This window comes from Papaver somniferum, chromosome 3, assembly GCF_003573695.1.
Source record: "Papaver somniferum cultivar HN1 chromosome 3, ASM357369v1, whole genome shotgun sequence".
Taxonomy (NCBI): domain Eukaryota; kingdom Viridiplantae; phylum Streptophyta; class Magnoliopsida; order Ranunculales; family Papaveraceae; genus Papaver; species Papaver somniferum.
Genome location: NC_039360.1, coordinates 167,589,095 through 167,605,943, shown reverse-complemented (window position 1 = coordinate 167,605,943; position 16,849 = coordinate 167,589,095). Strand labels below are relative to the sequence as shown.

General features: G+C 37.9%; 1 protein-coding gene and 1 non-coding gene across 2 annotated transcripts; one reads left to right on the top strand and one right to left on the bottom strand.

The window, feature by feature from the left end:
• The first annotated feature begins 593 nt into the window (after positions 1 to 593).
• TRNAY-GUA lies at positions 594 to 681 on the top strand. Its single transcript is given in 2 exon segments — positions 594 to 630; positions 646 to 681. It is a non-coding gene; the product is annotated as a tRNA-Tyr (tRNA).
• Positions 682 to 2,811: 2,130 nt separating this feature from the next.
• Positions 2,812 to 7,350, bottom strand: LOC113360312. The gene is made up of 11 exons (XM_026603833.1): positions 7,123 to 7,350; positions 6,707 to 7,030; positions 6,479 to 6,646; positions 6,282 to 6,366; positions 5,930 to 6,041; positions 5,675 to 5,787; positions 4,231 to 4,328; positions 4,038 to 4,114; positions 3,557 to 3,631; positions 3,118 to 3,180; positions 2,812 to 2,974 (listed from the first exon to the last, which is right to left on the bottom strand). Exons 1-11 carry the CDS (start codon positions 7,348 to 7,350, stop codon positions 2,812 to 2,814), a joined length of 1,506 nt encoding a protein of 501 aa, XP_026459618.1.
• Positions 7,351 to 16,849: the final 9,499 nt, after the last annotated feature.

Sequence of the window (16,849 nt, the reverse complement as noted above, 5' to 3'; positions counted from 1 at the left end):
AATTTGAGCACAAGTTTTGAGTTAGTGAAATGGTTGTTTTCTAGGATAACAACTCATGTATGATAAGTCACTTTCATGAGACCTCAGAGTTTTGGGAGTATAAAGAGGAGTTTATTTTCTAATGATAGCTATGAAAGGTCGGAAGCGTTTACTTCTGTCTTTAAAGGCTAAGATTTCTTGGTGCTTTACTGATATGAATATGATGCTTTCAGTATTGTAATATCTTTCCTTTTTTTTGCTCTGTTAATAGGAAAATAGTTGCGCATAGGCATGGCCATTAATTCCTATCACAAAGAGAGAAAAAAATGTCAGTCAAGGAGAATAAACGAGGTAAGGTTTTAGGATGCTAACAATAGAGAGCGGATAACGTTGTAACTTTGTTTGTACCGCTCATATCATAAACCTAAAAAGAAAAAAAAAATTAATCCCTTTTCCCAAACTAATTCCCCCCAGTACGTGAGTCATGCCTCCGGCAGGTTTGGAGGCTAAATAAAATAAATGGTGTGTGTCTTTGATCCTGCCTGGCCAATTAAAGAAAACGGGGTTCTCCAAATAAACCAACTTAATATTTGTTTCTTGGGAATCAAGCACATCCGACCTTAGCTCAGTTGGTAGAGCGGAGGACTGTAGTTGCTGTAGCAGATAATCCTTAGGTCACTGGTTCGAATCCGGTAGGTCGGATTTTTTTAATTTTTTTGTTGTTGGTGTTTTTGCAAACTATGTACAACGGCTTATTGGATTTTTTCTTTGATGAAATAAGTTTATTCTTTTTCTGTTTTGTTTCTCACATACTAATCTGAGAAGACAGTTTTTTGGTTTTCCATCTGAGTCCACTTGCTGCTTCAACAACACACAACAAATCTCCAAATTCTTACAGTTGGGATCATTTGGTAGGTACCACTCACTCACTCAAAAACATGGGTCTTACTACATTTCTTGTCCAACTTACTTTTGTTGTTTTCATCTCAAACAGGATTAGTAATAAAGATGATGATTAATGCTATCAACAGTCCAATTCGGTGTTTCAAGCAGAATTGCTAAAGAATCAACCCTCAAATGTCTACTACTCCAACAAAAACAACTACAATCTTCTCATCAGTACCAGTACCAATTACTGGGCTCCATTGACAAACACTTCCTTTATTACCAGTAGTCCTAATCCTCATACTACTGATAGTTCTTTCTTGTTTCAACAAGAAGATTACTTCGACACTACCAATATTACAGATAACCTCAACAACACTAATCCTCTTTTCCCATACTGCTCTTACTCACCAAGCCTTAAACGCCAAAGACCCTACGTCGATTCACTTCCTAGTTTTCCTCCTTCGGATAACTTTGCACTCAATAACAATGATGGATGGTTTCCGAATCCTTTGAATAACTGTTGTTTCCCAAGTTCTCAGCTGGATGAATTTTTGTTTCCAACACCAACTAATACTACCATTACCACTGCTACTGCTAATGAGGTTTCAATTGCACAGCCGCCGTATTCAGACTATCGAGGTGGCGGTTACGTTGAGGCGAGTAACGGGAAGAAATGTAACAACGGCAGGTACTTATCGGCTCAGAGTGTTGCGGCTAGAGAGAGGAGACGAAAAATAAGTGAGAAAACACAACAGCTTGGGAAGTTGGTTCCTGGAGGAAGTAAACTGAGTACAGCTGACATGTTTCATGCTGCTTATAAGTATGTCAAGTTTTTGCAAGCTCAAATTGGCGTGCTTGAATTCATGATCTCAATTCAGGAAAAAAAATTTGTTTCCTAACTTATTAAGCAACTAGATGTTAGAACTTGGATTATTTCTAACTGTAATCTCTTTCATGATATTGTGCAGAGGAAAAGGAGGAGGGCTGTTTAACACCACATTTAGGTGTTTTATTGACATCATTACCCATTCAAGAGAAGTTGTATGCTCAGGAGAAGTGTTTAATTTCGAGTTGTTGCATAGAGATTATGCGCAAAACGCAGGAGATAATTTAATGTAGTAGATTCAATGTCAAATGATAAGTAGTCATCAAAATTCGCATCTCTGTATGTGTAATTTGTAGTTAAAGAGTCCCACTAATTCCCTTTTCCTTTTTTAAATCAAACTTGTAGATCAATTCCAATATCTGCCTAGATTCTTCAAAATGACCTGTTTTGTGGTATAGATTCCCAACATTACATAACTTGCAGAGTTACTTGGCTCCAAAATCCGAAGCTCACGAGCTGCAACTTCCCCAATCGCCTTGTTCCCATGAACCATGCATTGAGAAGAGTTGCAGTGAGATGGGCATCTCGCGTAAGAACTTATGTGCTTCAGCTACTTAACCTGCCCTTCCGAGCATATCAATCACACAAACATAATGATCTAAAAATGGTTCAACCCCAGAGTTTTTACTCATGGCACCAAAATACTCAATCCCTGCGTCAACTAATCCTCCATGGCTGCAAGATGTTAGTAATGCAGTCAATGTATTGTGGTTATAGATACCCAAACTTAGTGCCTTTTCTCCAATTTCTATCGCTTTCTTAGAATGCCCATTCTGCACAAGACCTAAGATGAGTGAATTCCACGAGATTACATCTCTTCTGAGCATGTCATAAAACAATCTCTGACTCTCCAATGGGTCCGCATTTCAGGTACATGTTAATCAACGAATAACCCGTATAACTATTACTCTCAGTGAGCCCACGCTTAAGGACACATGCACGTAGTTGAGCATAGAATATGTACCACATACTGTTGGAGCAATCGTAAACGTTGATGAATTAGGGCTTGACCTTCTTGGCAACCTCTCTGCCGAGCCCGCAGCTCCCATATCCACACCTCAATCAACCACGGGTCTGCTCTCAAGAGCTTCTCTGACTTCAAGTAGCTCAGGACAATAGCGCTTAGCGAGCACTTCTACTTTTTCTCCAAAGGATTGAATTTTATGAATACCAATGTGATTTACCATCTGTCTCCAACGTTTCAGAGTAATATCTCCAGACCTGCAAACGGGATCAGAAGAGATGAGTTTTCCACAAATGAAGTGTGGGTAACTTTTGTGCCTAGCAGCATAAGAATTTATCAGAGAAATCGTACAGTATCACAACAAAGTGGTAGATGCATCAGCTTTGGTTGAATTGCTTACCTATGCTCAAGAAGATTATCCCGGTCAACATCTTCAACACAGCACGCATCTAGCCTAAGAAGTCTACAATTTTTAATTACCAGTAATTTGATTAGACTTATCACTTATTTTGTCAACCCTTCGAGTCAGTTGCCAAACTTAAGTTTTGTCATCCACACTATTACTGCCCATACAATGAGCCAAAGTAATCCCTAATCAGACATTATTCATTATTAGACCAGATGGGACTACTCGTCAGAAACTAAACGTAACCACTCAAGTAAAGTTCACAGTAACATCTGAAAATAAATAAATAACTATTCATGACAAATTATGAACTTCCTTTACATTGATTGATTTCCTTTTTTCCTCTTAAGATAAGGTTACACAATTAAATTAGAAAATAGATACCATGAAACCATACAATATTAAATTAGAAAGCCAAAGACAAGTTCCTTACTCATCCAGCAATCGATAATCATCTATGTCAGCCCATATCTTTTCTTTAACCATAGATGATGATAATTGTCTATACCTGAAAAGGAGTCAATGCGGTCCAAGCAAATTTCAAGATCCTATAAAATTAACCATCCTGACAAACAAAGCCTAATGGTCAAACTACACGCAGTAATAAAACAGTTCAGCATCTAAGATTCTAGTTTTTTGAGTTTTGGGAAGTGGCTCCCAAGAATTTGACTTGAGTTCGAACACTGAGATGCTGACTGGGGATGTGGAGGTGTGAATCCCGCATCTAAGATATCAAAATTTCCTAATTTGTACATTTCAACTCTCCGTTGAATTCATATCATGAATTCTTTTCTACGCTTCCACCCTGAATGGTGATCTTCAACTTTGAATGAAAACACCAATGACTATCTTTGAGAAGTTACAGTATGAAACAACGAATTCAAAGTTGAATTAATAACATTGTCAAAACGTACCATTTGTTACAGCAACCCATTTGTGTTCGAGTAGCTAAACGGTTACTAATCGCTTTCCATCCGATATTGTCACGTATCTGCGCAAAAAAGTTAAGAAACTTAAGAATGGAGAACATGTTCCTTTGTTAAAACTCGAAAATTAGATGAATGGCCATCCAATTAATACTTGCTTTGCGATTCATCTCATACTAACCATGCCATGCTTTGATTTCTTTTCCTCACACACATGCATTCGCAAATCCTTGTTTACTAAATGAAACAAAGACTGATACTCCATCTGAGTCCACTTACCTGATCACAAAATTGGTTAAACAGACCAAAATCAAGAATTCCTGGGTGAAAAAGACTTGTACGTTTTGATACTTTTAAATGGACAAAAATTAAAAAGATACCTTTCAAATGGACAAAAATATAAAAATAGTTTCATCCTACCCATTTTCATCCTACCCATTTTCAAATATTTTTTCTTATTTTTATCCTACCCATTTTCAAATATTTTTTCAAATATTTAATTTATATCAGGATACATCCAGTTTCATCCTTTTTATTTTTTAAGTTTAAGCCGCGATGAATCCATCCTTGCTAATCTTTTTTTTGTCCATTTCAATCATACTAATTTTTACTTGTCCATTTGAACCATGCTTTAAATTTATTTTGGACAAATTACCCATTTTCCATTACCCGATTCGGTTCAAAAGGAAGAAGGCGATCATTATTTAGGTTAATTCTTAAATACCAAAGTTTCAACTTTTACCCCAAAAGGGTAATGTGCCTTTATATTTTAGTTATTGGGTTTTGTTAACTTATATACTTGTCTTATTCTACTAGAAATTGGTAATTCTTACACTAAAAACAACAAATCATGTTCCCAATGCAAAGATTTGTTGTTTTCATTGCAATAAAACAAACAAATCTTGTTTCCAATGTAAAAAAATGTTAATTTGATGCACCTTAACATGTATACAGGTATACAAGTTAAGAGGATCCTTAGTTATTTACCATATATATTAAAAAATCACAACAATTTACAATTAGAAACAAAAGATAAACCACTTGAAACAACACAAAATTGATTAAAAAGACCAAAATCAACAATTCCTGGGTGAAATGGACAGTTAGATTTTGATATTGTTTAAATTGACAAAAATGTAAAAATAGGCAGGATGTAACCAGTTTCATCGTGCCCATTTTCAAATATTTTTTCTTATTTTTAATTTACACAGAATGTATCCAGTTTCATCCTTACTATTTTTTAAATTTAAGCTAGGATGAAACTTACTATTTCTTTTTTGGCCATTTCACTCAAACTATTTTTTACTCGTCTATTTGAACCGCGATTTAAAAATATTTGGACAAATGATCCATTTTGCGTTGAAACAAACAAATGGAGCGACTGCATACTCTTAGTATTCACAGTAAATAGACCCAAGGAAAGAAGAGTCAACTCAAACCAATTTTAACGTGAAACTGCATACTGTTCTTGATCTATGTCTCACAAACTCAGAATTCGATGACACATGCGTTCTTATTATATAGCTTTAAAGTAGACAAAATATAATCTAAAAAGTATTTTATAAATATACAAGACAAGTAAGCTGACAAAAGAAGAGAATAAGGAAAAGACGAAAGCAGTTAACCCTTTCCAAGACCCGCACGAAATGTCCGACGCCATGCGTCCTTCACATGATTTTTGTCCTTTGCAAGGACCTGGGACATGCTTTTCCAATCTGGTCCATGCTTTTCATAAAACCTAGGATTTAAGAAGACTGTCAAGTAGAGAAAGAAAATTATAATTCATAATTCAGGATGAATGAGATACAGATACTTGGATTGATTGACATAAGCATACTGTTTGTGGAGAAAGCAGCAGAAGCCAACATTATGAAACATACTTTAAGACAGATGCTTTCTCATCCGAAGTCCATTCACGTGACTCTGCCCTCTCAAACAAAGTATGTCCTCTGTCATATATCGCTGTGCGAGGCCTATACGGTAAGGCAGCCCCTGAAAATTTTCAAATACCTCTTCGAATCAATTAATTTCTGTCGAACAGGCAACGCAAAGTGCATTTCACTCATAGTGAATACAAACATAATTTTCTTGTCACTTCCCAGACTCAGAAAGCGGAATCATCGGCTCATCACACCTTATACATTCTAAATGGAGGCGACGAATGCAATACGCTGTTACTATATATATATATATATATATATATATATATATATATGGAAAGAGTACACTGACCTATTTCCCTCCAACATCCTCTTATATTTGGATGTCTTCGGCACTGCAGAATCATATCCAAGCCTTTCTCACCCAATTTATGTGCCTAAGAACATTAATGGATTACGGCTATTAATGTGGTGCTCTACCGTCAATAAGAAATTAGGAACCTAAAGCAAGGGATGAAAGAATGCTGTGAATTAATATTATAAGCATACCTCTATATACTTGTGAACAGCATCTTTGAGTATTTGATCTTCTTCCCGCGTGAACCTCTTACCTCGAACTAACTTATTTCCTGGGTTTTCCTCATCATCTGTGTCATCAGAATGGAAGACTTCTACATGACTGGCAAATTTTACTCTTTCAGATGATTTTTTGGAACTCTAGTTTCTCAAATGCTCGTTCTTGCTTCCGAAATTGTTTTCTGCTTCAACATCTCCAACGCTCGCGTTCATATTTTCAATATTTGCATCCAATTTGGTTATTTTCTTCTTAGAAGAACGAGAACCAGATTGAGCCTCACCACCAGACTTCTCAATGCAGGTTTCTCCGGAATCACCTCCATTTTCATTCTTTCTTTTATTTTTTTTACCCTTCCCCTTATCCTCAGCACTCACATAAATGCGATCCTTCTCTTTAGAAGCCGCCTGATCGGTTGCACATTCTACATCACTGCACTCAGTAACTATTTCCTTGTCTTTCTTCTTTTTGCGTTTACCACTTTCTTCTATCCCATAATCAGACCCACCTTCTTTCTCCTCAGACCCCTTCTCGCCTCCCACATCTTTAGGTACTTCTGAGGAGCTCAAAGCCTCTTTTCCTTGTTTCTCTTGTGCTTCTTCTTCTTCTCTGTAGGTACTTCTGAGGAACTTATAGCTTCTATTTCCTTGCTATTATTGTGCTTCTTTTTATCCTCTATACTTACTTCTAAGGTACTTAAAGTCTCTATTTCCTTGCTTTTCTTGTGCTTGTTCTTCTCTTTAGGTACTTCGCAAGAGCTCAAAGCCTCTTTCTCCTTGTTTTTCTTGTGCTTCTTCTTTTTGCTCTTCCGCAGCACAGTCTCTTCATCCTTCCTTACCACATCCATTTGAAAGAGTAACCAAGACGTAACAGTGTATTAAAACAGATAAACCTGCCAACAAAAAAGTAAAATTCTCAATTAAATTAAAATTTACGCAAAACTAAAAATCTGCCATTTCTGGTTTCTTAGTTCAGTGAAATCGCCCAAATTTCAAAACCTAAAATAGACCCACAATTTATATACATTGGCTGAATCATGAGGTAACATTCAGTATTTACTTAGATTGTTTACCCTAAACTCTGGTCTACAGGTTGTTACTGTCCACGCATGTCCAAAACAATCTTCAAATATCTGGTTCCGCTCTTCCTTTGGGGTTCACTAAATTGACCCTACAGGTTGTTACTGTCCACGTACGTCTAAAAAATTCCGTGTTCATGAAACTTTCCCTAAAATTGTTAAACATCAAGAGCCAAAATTTGAGCATGCCATGGCCGATGAAATCTGTATATGCTTCGCAGCTATTATCAATTTATTATTTTAACCCATGCTACCCCAAACACAAACTTGGTTAAAAACACCAAAATCAACAATTCCTGGGTGAAATGGACAGTTAGATTTTGATACTGTTTAAATGGACAAAAATGTAAAAATAAGCAGGATGTAACCAGTTTTATCGTGCCCATTTTCAAATATTTTTTCTTATTTTTAATTTACACAAGATGTATCCAGTTTCATCCTTTCTATTTTTTAAATTTAAGCAAGGATCCTTACTATTTTTTTTTTACCATTTCACCCAAACTATTTTTTACTCGTCCATTTGAACTGTGATTTAAAAATATTTGGACAAATAACCCATTTTCCGTACCACAAATCCGAAAGCAGCCATCCTATTTTGCACACTCATTTGCTAGCATTTGTGGATCATCCTCATTTACATAAAGAAAAACATAATTACATGAGATCACTTTAAAGTAGCTAGCATTATACCTGTGAGATATCTTTCATAGATTAGACAACCGTCAGTAGATCATTTTTATACATAGGTCATTGAAGAAATAATTGACAGCACGAGCTCAGTAAAATTCTATACCAACAATTTCACTGCCATTGCAAATTACAAATAAATTAAGCTAGAGTAGAGATCGTTAACAGATGAACATCAAGGTACCATCAAATCCTAAGTTTTCCAATCCAAACCCTGTGTTTCCTAGTTTGACACGGAGCAGTCCAGACTTTTCATATGAACGAAATCATGATATGGTGTACAGATTTTGCTTTAGAAGGACTATTTATCCCTCTTCTTGACAGAAACCTTATAATCATCATCATAGATTTGAATTTCAGAAGAGCAAAATGTAGCATTTCGTTCACCTTTAGTTATAAAATTGTCAAAAAACAATTCCCAAGTCAAAATCATCACTAGAAATTTCAATAACCATATTTTTTATTTCCCCAAACAATATAAACAATTTGTCGAAATTCTAAATCAAATGGAACAACCAAATTTGAATGATTCGTTGGATATAAATATGTTAGGATAACGACACTAAACTCGTCATAAGCCCATGGGTAGAACTTAATTCGAAAACCGGTTGATTAGATGAGGGAACCCATTGATTTATAAACTAACAATTAAGTCCCATCTAACCAATGTGGGACTAGGATCCCAACATCCCACCACGCTTCCAAACCCAACGTCCTCGTTGGTCCACTCTATCGACACTGACCCGAATGTAGCCCTTTTTCTTATGGCGGCTTCACTCCCCTATCAGTATTTAATGTGGGTGACAACTACGCCCATACATATGTGTCACAACACTTTAATCTAGCCTATAGGTCACCCCTTCCGTGGAGAGGGCATGGATCGTGGTGGTTGGCTTTGATACCAATTGTTAGGAAATCGACCCTAAACTCGTCATAAGCCCATGGGTAGAACTCAACTTGAAAACCGGTTGACTAGATGAGGGAACCCATTGACTTTATAAACTACCAATTAAGCCCCATCTAACCAATGTGGGACTAGGATCCCAACAAAATCAATCTCGTGGTGATTAAGCTTGAGACGATTTTTATCTTCTTCTTTGTTGGATTTCAATCTCAGAGTCTAGTCTAGGGTTTATGTTTAAAGAAAATTGAGAACCCGGAGGGAAGAAAGAGTTTATGAGACAGTCCTTGACATTTTATTCTAGCACCCGTATGTTATTATTTATTTATTTTTATTTTTTTTGAAGATAAAAAAAATATTTATCTATCGATTAATGTTTAATCAATAATAAATTAAACAAAGCTTTTAGTTGGCAGCCTAGCAATAAGCTGGGCTCCAACACCTTTCTGAATAGCAATGCCTAATTTATGAAAAATAAAACTACCATAACCACTACCAGCGTCGTTGCTAACCAAACAGTTCTTCAGACGCTTGAAAAAACATAAAGTATCCTCACCCAATTCTCCTAGAGTATAAAAAGCTAAAACACCCAGACCATAACCATTGGAAACACACTTGTCCAAGTATTTTTAGTGTGTTTACGTGAGACCGCACCAGATATAGCTTTTCCGGGGACGAAAGAGCGGATTCCATCACAGTGAAGGGCGAGACTCCTGTGACATCCATACAAACATCCTTGCCATTTTCCCAGTTGAGCACAAGAATGTCAGCAGGTTTCAAATCTTTGTCGTCCTTCGTCAGATAACCCAGAGAAACTTCCTTACGCACCGGCACACTAGCTTTGTAACAAATGTCAGCGACTACATCACGAACTAAATCATGTCAGAACTTAGGGTCGATACCCTTAGAACAATGAAGCGCGTGATCCCCAAAGATATCCATAGATTTGTTACAACTTGGGCATAATCCATTCTTATCGAACAGTGGGATACCAAAGCGATAGCAAAGCACAGCTCTAAACTGTCTAGGTCCAAGGCACTGATTAATCCCATTGATGGGTACAGCCAATAAATAATCTTGTGCATGCTTGATACGGTTACACTGCCACAAAATGGAATCTCTTGCATACATAGAAAATTGGTCTGGGATTTGCTTCTTAACTGCATCGAAATAAGTGACTGCTAGGGAGTGCATGGAAGGGGGGGCAGTGTTATCGATACAATATGTAGAAGGTAAACCACATACCTGAATAAATTTCTGAAGTGCAAACTGATAAGCAGGGCATTTGTCCGTTGAGAATGAACTACCAAGAATCACCTTTTGCACCGAAGTAGTCTGACTCTGAGAAGCGAGGTAACAATACGCGTTGGTATCAACCATGGTGTAAATGCCAAGTCCACCATCTTTGATAGGCAAGGTAGCTAATCGTTGTTGTAAAGGACCAAACCCCGCACCATCACACGTAATTAGAAGTCTCAGGTACTTAAGTAGATGATCATCAAAAAGGGCAGTGGCTGATTGCAGGGCTGCGGGGTTGGTAGTACGCATTGCAAAATATAATCTAGAAACTCCAGTGCAATTGCGAAGTAATAGCATCTCACTTTGGGGGTCTCTGAGTTTCTTGATTGCAGACATTAATTGAACAGTCTTATTCACCCTGCTCAACAACATATCACTAATATAATTCAAATCTAAACTCACTGGTCCACCCAAAAGTTTAACACCATTAGGAGGTCTACCAATATCAGCAGGGAAAACACCATCAGTTGTGCTTCTAGGATCAGTAGAAGGCCAAAAGACTTCTGTCTTTTTTATATTAAGATGTAAACCTCTGCATGGTCCTTCAGTTTCGATTATACTCAAAGCCTTGGCTACCTCCAATGTATCGCCAATAATTGTACCGTCATCAAGGTACCAAGCGTGCAGGTCGAGTTTGCATTTAGAAGTAATCGTATTCACCAGTGGGTGGAGTGTCAACGCAAAGAACAATGGACCGAGAGGATCCCCTTGCTGAACTCCAAGTGCAGACGACAAAATATAATGGTCGTAATAGAGTTTAGCAGGTTTTAAGTAACAAAATTCAACCCAACGAGAAATACCTGGGAAATGAAGGCGGACTTCATTGATGAGATGCGATATGCTCACCATGTTGAAGGCATCGGAAAAGTCAATAAGCAGCATTGACATTTTTTCCGAGTGACCTTTCAACTCCATTAACCGATTTACAGCATGTAAAATACTTTCTCCACCAGCAGGAATACCAACCCCGAATTGATAATCACCCAGGTAAGAAGACATATCCTTTCCCACCGAGAAAGCATCCACTTTTGACACCAATCTATGCCACAATGTGCCAATAGCAATGGGTCTAATTCCACCCCCAGGTTTAAGCAAATGAGTTAAAGGTGCACTGGCGATAAACTCCCCCAAAACCGCAGGACATTTTCCAGCCAACCAAAGGTTAACGACTCATGTAACCGAAACTAGAAGATCGTCTGCGACCACTGCAGCTGCCCCACTGATTGCGTCGACTAAATGTTGAGCACGCAAACCATCTCGGCCACACGAAGTGCCCTTAGGGAATCTCTTGATAGCACCTAAAACAGCCCTAGACTCCACTGTGATTGGATCAACTACGCAAGCATCGCCGGAAATAATAGGAGGCGCGGGTGGATGCTTGTCTAGCATATCGTGGTAAGTTTTCTCGTTGCATGGAGCCACCCCAGACGAAGACAACACCCTGATGGCAGCTGCGAAATGGCCACAATTTATTTTCTTCTGACATGCTAACAACGTAGCTGCTTCCTTCTTCTTCTCATCTGCTTTATTAGACCCATTGCATAGAGGCTGTTGTAGTAGTTTATTCAACAGGATGTAGCAACTGTTAGCCTCCTTCCAAATAGCCAGGGCTTGGTTAATGGCTGCAATCTGCAGTCGTTTCCTATTGCCGGACTTCTTCTCAGCTGAGCTCTTCGGCCTGTACAAGGTTAATGTGCAGATTGGGATAAGGATAAGATGCATCCAAGCATTCAGGCTACCAGGTTTAACGATTACCCTGTCAAGACAAGTCTTCAAAGCTCTCGCAAAAGACAATCTGCATTTATGAGGGATGCTGGTGACCGTGGTAAACTGCCTTTGCAGTACAGCGTTAATAAGATCAGTTGACAGGGAGGATCCTAGAGCAGACAGGGGGATCCTTCATCGTCATCATACTCAGTGCAAACGACAATACTATCTACAGCATCGCAAGCCATAGAACTGGCAGGACCCAAACACACTGACGAACTCTCACCTGGTTTATCCAATCCATGAATAAGAAAATCAACCTCAGCTCCGTTGAGCGTACTGGCAATGATATTTATATGCATTCCCTTCCTCTCTTTGCAGGCCTTCTTCCAACCACGTAGTTGCATACAACTGCAACATAACCACATACGTAGACGACGCAAAACATTCCCCCATGCCGCGTAAATGTTCAAGTTCTGAGCAGTCAAATCCCTGCAGATGATCCTACTTTTTTTAATGAAATCTATTTTCAATAAATCAAATTATCATTCTAATTTAATCTTGTTCTTTTTTTTGATGAAATCATTCTAATTTAATCACTAAGGCCTATTCCTGTGCATATGCCAAACACTGATTTTTGGCATATATGCACCTATTATGGGTATGCCAAACTGCCAAACTCATATACATATATGTCAGGAGTAACATACAGGCATACACGACAGAGTTTCCATCGAGCGATAGAGTGTCCATAGCTCGATGGTCAAGTCAGCGCTCGTTGGTCACCCCAACGCCAGCGTTAGTCAAGTTGTCGCTCGCTGGTCTGATCAACGCTTATCAGATCTTCATCCAACGGCTACCATTTCCCCCCTCTATAAATACATAACTTCTACCCTTTCCAACCCAACTTCAAATTCAAATTCATTTCAACATGCCTGGTGCTCGCATAACGAAGTGGATTTTACTCCAGAGGAAGATGTTTCTTTAATTCGATGTTGGGTTTCAGTCGCAAGCGATATAGATTTCAATTTATAGACTTTTAACTTATGGGACACTGTGTTTCAAAGGTTCACGACGTTAAGTCATGTAAATCCAAGAAGAACAAATGAGTGTCTTCAAAATCGTTATTGTTTCATCAATAACAATATTATAAAGTATCAGCAAATTATGTGGTTGATAAAAGGGGATAATCCTACATTATCAAATGAAGAAATAAAAATTAGAGCTCGTACCAAATTCATTAAAGACAACGGAATATGGTTTAGTCACGACGAATGTTATGAACTCTACAATGTTCATGTGCAGGGATCCAAATTATAAGTTTGTATTTGCAATCTTAATTTTTAATGAAATGTAAAACTAGTTTGTAATTTAATATTAATCTAAAAAAAAGTTTCCATTAATTAAAAAAAAAAGATTACATTTCAACTAAATTACTTACATTTCAACTAAAAGATTACATTTAAACTACTCATTACCTTGTCCATTTCCTCCCTGACCAAAGATCCAATTGTCCGCGTTTTCTGGATTAAGAGTGTTGTTCAACATATCAGTTAGTGAGCCGGTTTGAGACTCACTTGGTGCTTGAGTCTCATCAGAATCACCATAAACTTGATAAGAAATGGGTTCAGGGCGCAAGGGAACACGATACAAATCTTGAAACATGTGTTGTTGATATTCTTGAGGAGTTTGCCTAATTACTTCCATGTTCACACCACCACCTGGAGTCATTATGTCAGCTGGCATATGACTAAACATACGTGCAGGAGTTGTAGCCAAGCCAATGTTTTCTTCACCACCACGTACTACTTGACTATTTAACACTATATTTGGAGTAGAACTTTCTAGTAACTCCTGCATAGAACGACGTCTCAATCTTCTTTCACTTCCACGACTTTGTTGACTTCCAGTTGGACTCATTCCTCCACCTCCACCACTGGGACTCAAATGAGTCATTCCTCTACCATTGGTACTCATTTCTCTAACAGCTCTACCACTAGGACTCATTCCTCTAATATTGGGACTCATTCCCCTACTACTACCTGAACCATCATTACCATCAAATCCTTGACTCATGTCAAACATCATGATGTCCCTCAGTTTTTGCAACTCTTCCTAGTGCAATTTATAAAATCCCTGAAGTAGAAAATTTAAATCGTTCAACCGGGTCTAATACTGCAACTCTGTAACATTGATCCCCAAGTATGGATAAGTCCGATCAAGTGCACTAGAAACAATTGGATAAGTAACAACCTCTCCAGACGCACTGGATATAGTCTGTACCTCCCAAGAAAATGGTGGCATGTTTGACGATGAACTTTGAGAAGGATATGCAAATGCATCACCCGTATCTGGTGGAGGTTGGGAAGGAATAAATTCATCTGCAAGTGGCATCCTACCTAAAGCTGGGAAATTTATCCGACCCAAACTTTGCGGTTCAATAGCAATATTGAGCTTTAAAATAGAGTTATACCAAGATAGGTGGTGGATTTCAAATAGTGATTGTAGTAATAGTGGTAAAACTGGGTCTTTTCAGACTTGTGAAGAAAACAATTTTTTTAGATTTAATTTAAAAAGGAAAATAAATAAAATAATTCAATTTTAGAGAAAATTACCAAGACTAGGATTCCACCATTGACCAAATAAATAGTAAACTCTAAATAGTTTTTATGCAATTCTATCTTTAAAATCAATTCTAATATTTACCTCAAATATGTTTTTGAAGTAATAATTGTTAATCAAAAAGTATAAAACATCAAAAGTTATTAAAACCCAGCATGCTTCATCAAATTAATTCACAACTATTCAATAAAAACTAATATTTCAATTTCAATTCCATGCAAATAATCAAATAATAATATTGCAAATAAATAGTAAAATTAGAATTATACCAATTAATGTGGAACAATGGCTTCCTCCGTCGCCTTGGCTAATGGGTTTAGCTCCTCATCCCAAAAACACACTCACAAGATGTATCCATGGATTAATAGGTGTTTTTATTGATGTAAATAATGTAGAATTAAAGTTTGTAACGTTGTAATAGTGTTACAGTGTCACTGTTACAAAAGGGAAAGAGCTGTAAATTAAACGATAATTTTCTGTTGTTGTAAAACAACGACACTCATTTATGGTTTTAAGACTGTTGAAGAACGATTGCCTTAGCAGGTCTGTTCTTCCTCTTCTTCTTCCTCCTCGAACAGCAGCAGCAGCAGCACTGTAACTCTCTGTAATCTCTTCTCCTCGGCTCTCCTGGACTCTAAGCTCTCTCCTCAGGTTTTCTAACCCTTCTATGATGAAAACACAACTATTTATAGCTATCCAACTCCCTAGAAACTCGATCAAATCCGAGAATAATCTCATTATTCTTCTCAGGCAGTTTGGAGAAAAATCACTTTCCTGTTGATTCACGTGGTTCTGTTGGCTATTCTCTCGTATCCAAACTATTCTATGACTTGGAATGAACTGAATTGGTATATATCCACGCAAGAATATCCCATAAATCTCTCTGACCAATCACAAACCCTAAAAAGAGAAGCGGTATCCTGTTTGGACTTTGATCTCTTCTCCCGGCTATTCCAGCCCAATTGGATCGAGGAAATTGCCCATAAAAGCCCAGTTAAGTCTATTAGAGTCCAGCCCAATCGAAATCCAGTGTTGAATCTCATAAAATCACGTCAAAAATCCAAACTCTAATTTACTGCTGTGAACTCCAAATTTCCCGCCATTTTTATGTTTTGAACGTGAAGAAGAAGGGTGTCCCCCTATCCTCTGATGGGGTGCGAACAGCAAGTGGTCACCCCTTATCAAGTGGGTGCCCCTTATCCAACTTAAGGATGCCTTTAGCAATTCTTCTGGGATGTTTTCCGCACTTTTTCGGGGTTCCTCCGGGGTATTTCTGGGGTGTATCCAACATACTTCTAGGGTGCTTCTGGTAGTTATCAACGGAAGTCCAAATGCCGCATTTTTAGCCGATTTCGCCACAAAGCCTTATTCTTGAAAAAACACCTACAAATAAATAAAATAACCAAATAAGTACGATATCGAGCACTAAAAATGTATACAAATGAGCTATATTAGACACATAAATGCGTCTATCAAATACCCCCAAACTTATTATTTGCTAGTCCCGAGCAAATCAAAACTACAAAATAAAATCCTAACTCACTTCGCAGGCATCGTCGATTGCATTTAGCGTATGCAATAAGCCTTTAAACCCCTAGGTGGCCCTAGTGGCCGAGTTATAGTCTCGGGAGGGCTTACAGAGATATACCCACAAAACTTTACTCCAGACCCTAGCTATCTACGCAGAACCTCGGAAAGCACTAAAGAACCTCCTTGGTTGGCATACTTATTGATTATTGGAGGAAGTACCCTGATGCGAAATTCCAATTGTTGTACACGAGTTTGCACTCAAGCATACTAAAATTCATATAAAGTGACAGAGCTCTACTCAGATAGTTTCTGGACATCATAAACCGGAGTCAACCAATCACATGGATAGATTAAGAAGGTGGATGTACATGGATGATGTTGACTAAGGTGAACCTATCCTAATGGACTGAGATATTGGTCTTGACTAATATCAACACACTGGCATATACAAGGGAACCAGTGGTCGATAATCCTAACTCTAGGTCAACTCAGCTGGCATATACAAGGGTACCAGTGGTCGAC